The following is a 6304-nucleotide window of genomic DNA, read 5'->3' as shown; positions in this document are numbered from 1 at the left end:
TGGGGTAGTGCTTCTTATTTGGCAAAGGTCCAAAGTACCCAGTTCGTATCAACCTAACATAATTTTTTGAGAGTTCAGTAAAAAAACTTCCTATGTCGAAAAAGACCATTTAACTATTGTTTTTCATGCAAGAACTACAACTCACACAATTGAGAAGAAGTACAATAAAATTTTAAATGGTCGTGAGACGCAGAGAGAGAGAGAGAGGAGCACACAAGGCAACCTCAATATTTTCTCATTTTGGTCACCGTAGCAAATTCTGAATTTCTGACATCGTTATTCAACTTTGGATGCTACTAGTTTGAAATCCTCGATGCTGTATTCTTCAGAAGCAACATCAACCAGCAATGGGATCAGGCAAAAGTCAAGACGGGACCCTTGTCTCCCCCGAGCGCTCCCCAAGGGTGACTGGGGGGCGACCGCCGTGGCGCCCCTAGGGCCCCCTTCGGCCGCCGTCGCCGCCGTCTGGCTTGTGGCGACGGCGGCCCGCGGTGGCCCGAAAAAGGTGCCCATCGCAGCCCCCCACCTCTCTCTTTCCCTCCCACTCCTCCACCACCATGCCTTTTCCCCGGTGGTTCTCCGGCGGACTCATCGGCTGGCGGGCCGGATCTGGCCTCCTCCTCATCGGATCTGCGACGGCGCGGGCTGGGCAGTCGGGGCCTGGGCGGTGGTCGCCAACAAGCGGATCTGGCCGGCTAGGTTGCCTTCTCCTACTGCCGCCGTGCCGCTCCTGGGCGGCCAAGGCCAGGGCGGCGCTGGTCTGCTGCCGGTTATAGCCGGCCCATGGCCTGTGGGCGGCCGGCCCCATGGCCCAACCCTGGCTTGCTGTGAGGCAGTGACCGACGGCCGGCTATGAGGCGGCTAGGAGCGGCGTAGCGGTGGCGGCAGCTGGATCTGGTCGGCCCATGGGCTGGGGCAGCTACCCCCTAGCCTCCTCGCTCGCTGTAGCGGTGGCCCACGGCCTGGGGCGGCTGCCATGCCCGGGAAAAGCCGCGGCAGGTCAAGCTTCCTTCTGCCAGCGACCATGGTGCACGGCCTCCACCGTCCGGGAGCGGTGGCCTGTCGGGGGCCTAGCTGGTCGGGCCCTGGCCGACCTACCCCTGCGGCAGCTAGATCTGGCGTCTGCACGGGCGCTGGCGCCTTCTCTCCGACGGATGGATGGTGGCGGGATGTGTTGTCATGGCCAGAGTGCGTGCAGGAAGATGCGTCTGCACCACCATGGAGTGCTTTGGTTGGGCGGACGACGGTGACGTCTTGGGCGCCACATAGCTCCTTGAAGGCGTCGTTGATGAACCCATACCTCTGCATCGACAATGTCGGATTCTAGGCATAAGCCCTGCCTTAGATGCCTCTAAGGCCAGCGGCGATGGCGTCCACAGTGGTAGCCTTGGGCATCACCCCTTCTTGGAGGCGTCATTGAAGAATCATTAACGGCTACTCGCTTGCCCCCGTGTCAGTTCCTGCCATGCGGCCGGCTCCTGGTGAAGTTCCTAGCTATGCCTGTGTGTGCCTATGTTCCACCGCAATGGTTTGTCCTACTACACTTGACCTCGCCGGTGTCGTTGTAGCGGATGCTTTGCCGCTATCGCTTTCTCCTTTGGCGGATGCTTTGCCGTCTTTGTCGATGGCCACCTCTTTGGCATATGCTTTTGTTGTTGAGAGTGTCATGGCCGCTCCCCTCTGCGGATGCTTTGTCGTAGGGGGTGTCTTCTTCCCTGACGGATGCTTGGCCGTCTGAGATTCCCGGGTGGATGCTTTGCTACCATTGGCTCGTTGGCCCTCTCTGTGGTAGATGCTTTGCCGCCGTGGTCGCTCGGTCTTCGTTGGCGGATGATTTGCCACCGTTGCTGCTGGATGCTCGTTCTCTGGGTGGAATCTTTGCCACCGCAGCTTTGTCTAGTGCGTAGGCACCCATTGCGTTGTTGTATCTAGGTCTAGGTGGTGGAGGTGGTCGCTCTATTTTTTTTCTCTTTCTTGTCCTTATGTTTATTCCAGGTCACTAACCACTATCTTTGTGGTCTGTGATCTGTGCCACGAGGGCTCTCTCGTGACTGTGTCGTGTAATTCACTCTGTTTAATGAAAAAGGGCTATATTCTCCGATTGTGAAAAAAAAGTGTTGAACAAATTTCACTGAGGAAGCAACGTGAAAGGTGTTTCCTTCACTGATGACGAAGCAGTACAACCAGCAATGCACGGGCACATATAAAAAAAGTAAGGGATTTACTAAATTTTAGGTGTTTGAATTTTAGTTTTCGTTAGATGACGGTTATTGCAAATATTTTATACTAAATTATAGTTTTAGTTCGTTGCAATTTCTGCAAACACAATCTGTAATTTTTTGTTCTGAGAACAAAAAAACTTTACACAAAACCACAAACCTAACAAAATCTTTATATGTGTTGGCACAAAGACAATTTGACAATTTACAATTATTTTTATAGTCAGTGAAGGATAAAAATTTGATATGTTATGACACAAAAACAAATAACAAATCACAAATTGGTAGTATATAAGAGTGTTGCCTGAAATCATCTTAAAATTCAGGCACATGAAATATAAGAGAAGGAAAAAAGGAATATAATAAATAAAACACTAGTATGAATAAAAAGGTATTTCGTGGCTTACCTTATTCAAATTGTTGCCCGCATCAACCACGTGTTCAGTTCCATCACAACCTCAGCTCCCTCTATCTTGATCTGCTCATTTAAATTTAAACCGAATCTACTGAATCATGGCTTTCAATGCAGGTGGGCAAAGAAAGAAATGCCAGGCACACAGAGGCGTGTTTGAATTTGAATCGAATCGGAGACATATGGCGTGGGGCGCGCGCATACGCGAAGGAAAAGCGTGTGCCCAAGACGTACAAACCGTCTCCACTCCGTAGTCGGATTCATCTTTGTGGCGGTGGCGATCAATATAAAGGCGCCGGAGCCCGGCTCATCAGCAAGCCATTCAGATCCCCCTCTTCCTCCTCCTCAGCCCCCATCTTCGCATCCATCCACAGCGCGTCTTCCTGCAGCAAGCGGCGTTCCATACCGGCGTGGACATGGCGGAGAAGAGCCCGCTTCGCCGGTGGAAGCGCTTCCTCCCGGCGTTCGGCGCCATCGACGCCGCAATTGAGGCCGCCACCAAGGGCTGCTCCCGAGACAAGTACCGGGAGGTGAGGGTCGAGCTCGTGGAGATGCTGTGTGATGCCGCGGACAACAACAGCGACAGCGACGAGCCAGCGGAGGGGCTCCGCCAGCTGCTCGACGAGGCGATGGTCGAGGCACTCGAGACGCTGAGGGTGGTGGCAGCGACCCCGACCGTGCTGGAAACCACCCACGTCATCAAGGCCGTCGGCGACCTGCGGGGCCACGAGTCCGGGAGGGTGCGTGGCCTCGCGTACAGCATCCTCGGCGGGTGGACGGCGTCAACCAATCGTGCCATCTCCAGGTGCAGAGCCATCTTACAGAAACTATCGCAGATGCAGCAGGAGCACGAGGCGCTATCCGTTCCCGTCCCCCCTGATCTTCAAGTTCAAGGAGACAAGAAGCAACCCTTCGCCACGAATCTTCAAGTTCAAGGAGACAAGAAGCAAGCTGCCAAGATCCGAACCAGCGCGTCGTCCAAAGAAGATGATGTCTCCCGCCGCCGCCGGCGATCACGTTCGCGTCCGTAGCGAGAAGACAGGGGATGCAAAGCGCAAGTACGCTGGAGGGCCGGGAGGCTACTACCGAGAAGCACATGGCGTGAAGCGGCAGCGCAGTAATAATGTCGAGCAGAGTCCAAGAAAGACGCTCCGGGCCTCCAAGGATCGGAGCCGAGCCCGAGCAAGCTGCTAGAGATCGACGGACGAAAGGCGCTTCTCAAAGTCGTTGCGTCATTGAGTTTAGGGTTCTGTGATGATTGATGATTGTGAATCTGTGAGATGAGAATCCTTATCATGTCGCATTCAACAAAACTTGTCAACTTTTGTAACCTTGTTGATGTCTAGAAGAAGCAAGAGGCTGTGTTCTGCTTCTGCATGAGTGAAATATAATAAACTCTTATTATTCTTGTTAGAGCATGCATCCTGTTCTGTATTCTGATCAAACCCTTTATGAACAGTTGAATTGAAGTCATCACTCAATATATAAGAAAAGATCATGGTTTTCAAATATTTATGTGTCATGTAGATACAAAGATATTCTGGTGGGTTATTGCTAGGGTGCGGAGGAATGAGGCATGGAATTCAGAAGAACCTCTGGAAATGAGGCTGCAAGTGTGTGGGTCTACATGGCTTGCCAGATCAACACCGTACACTGACTTTCAGGGTATAGTTTGTTTCTCCACAAGTTTTTAGGTCTTCAACTTCTGCTAAAACGGTACACAGGGTACTTACATGATTTCTCAAGTTCCCAGATCACTTCATCTTTGCTGGTATTCTGGCTACTGTCAGATAACAAGAGCAGCAGATCCTCCCACACATAAGGCTGGATAACGAGCCAGCTTGGCTCGGCTCGGCTCGTTCTGGCTCGTTAAGATAACTGGCTCGGCTCGTTATCTTAACGAGCCAGAAGGCTGGCTCGGCTTGTTTACGAGCTCGAACTGGCTCGTTAAGCTCCCGAGTCAGGTGTAAAAAGTAAAAAAATTATAATATTTGCATTTATCTAAAGCTTGAGAATACTAAATAATACAAAAGTAACACATCCAATAGTCTTAAATCGAACAAAATATTCATACGTGCTAACATATATACAAGTATAATAATATACTATAGTATTACACCATACATCCATATCTCATACTATAGTTTTTTCCTTGGAAGCGTGGCTCGTTTGGCTAGCGAGCACCTATCAAGTTGGCTCGAGTTAGCTCGTTATAGCTAACGAGCTAAAATCTTGGCTCGGCTCGGCTCGGATCGTTATGATAACAAGCTGAGCTGAGCCAACCACAAGCCAAGCGAGCTAACGAGCTTTGAATTTTTCGTCCAGCCTTATTGCCTCGGCGTTTGATTAGTTTGCTTTTGGTCTTGGTTGTAAGCTGGTATCCCAGCAATGTCGGAGTATATATAACATCTTAAAGTAGCTTTGTTTATAAGCAGGGTAAATTCTTCGTTCCAAAACCAAAAAGAAAAGATTCATGAACCAGATTTGGATCCTTTCTGTAGCGACTTTTCACTGCTGTCAGCTTAATATCATCCATCTTTATTAGTGGCAATTCCCCGATGATCAGATGTTGAACCACTTGTTTCTGTTCAACAGTACAGTGGAGCTCTTACAATTTCTGATCCGCCCCTTCGTCCACATGTGTTTCTGGGAGTCGACACATATAGTTCAGATATTTATTTTTCCATCATGTACCAGGTTTTAATATTTTCTTGGTGAAATATGTCACGTAACTTTGCAAATAAACTTCTTATGTCGATGGTTGTCACGGGTACAGAAATGATTTTTTTGAACACGACTTCCATTTCTAACAGAGGTGGATGGCATAAGAATCCGCTTGTAATTATGGCGAGGAGCACTGTAGCTTATAAACCGCCTATAAAAATATATTTTCAGGGACGGTTCTGTTAAATAAATCGTCACTAAAAATATACTTATTTTTAGGTACGGTCGGCCCAAAAGAACTACCCCTGAAAATAAGATTTTCAAGGATGGTTACTTATGTCAACCGTCTTTGAAAACGGGTGATTTCTAGGGACGGTTTTGTTAAGTCCACTGTACTTAAAAATCAATTTTCAAGGGTGGTTGACAACCATCCTTAAAAATAATTGCAGCACAAATAAATTCGTATATTTTTTAAATGAAATTGGATGAAGAAAAAATTTCTATCAAAATTGTAGAGCTTGATGAGACCGAAAACTTTGTAGTTGATAACATTTTTTGTTTGAGATCGTTTATGATTTTAAATATATAAATTAAGTTCTCACATTTTGAATTTCAATTTTTTTAGTTTTTCAAATGACCTTGGATAGAGACACGCTCTATATTAAAGTTGTAATTTTTTATGAGATCCAAAACTTTGTAGCTGAAAATTTTCTCATTTACTATCGTTTACACGTCAAAATATTGCTTACAAGGTTCGTACATATTCATACAAGAGGACTACGTCATATGTATACTAACATGAGGTGGTGTTGTTCGGTGGTAAGAGGTGGCACACGCGAGGGCTAGATCGCGTGTTCGAGTACCCTTGGTTGCACTTGCGTGAAAAGAACCAAAACTTGAGTCTTGTGATAGCAATCACTCGTGGCCTCTTGCTAGGCCAAAAAAAAATTTCTTATTTTTTACAACTTCTAAATTATTTTTAAAAAAGCTTTAGTCTCATTTTTAAGGA

The 6304-nt window shown here is 47.9% G+C and overlaps 1 protein-coding gene across 1 annotated transcript; it reads left to right on the top strand.

The window, feature by feature from the left end:
• The first annotated feature begins 3047 nt into the window (after positions 1-3047).
• LOC136452052 (uncharacterized) lies at positions 3048-3715 on the top strand. The gene has a single exon (XM_066452701.1). It carries the CDS (start codon positions 3048-3050, stop codon positions 3660-3662), a length of 615 nt encoding a protein of 204 aa, XP_066308798.1. The 3' UTR covers positions 3663-3715.
• The last annotated feature ends 2589 nt before the right edge of the window (positions 3716-6304 follow it).

Source organism: Miscanthus floridulus, chromosome 5 (genome assembly GCF_019320115.1).
Source record: "Miscanthus floridulus cultivar M001 chromosome 5, ASM1932011v1, whole genome shotgun sequence".
Lineage (NCBI taxonomy): Eukaryota > Viridiplantae > Streptophyta > Magnoliopsida > Poales > Poaceae > Miscanthus > Miscanthus floridulus.
The sequence above is the reverse complement of the archived record's forward strand: the minus strand, read 5'-3'. Positions and strand labels throughout refer to the sequence as shown.

Excerpts from the sequence above, each read along its gene's own strand:
- LOC136452052 (XM_066452701.1), top strand. The coding sequence starts at position 3,048 with ATGGCGGAGAAGAGCCCGCTTCGCCGGTGGAAGCGCTTCCTCCCGGCG.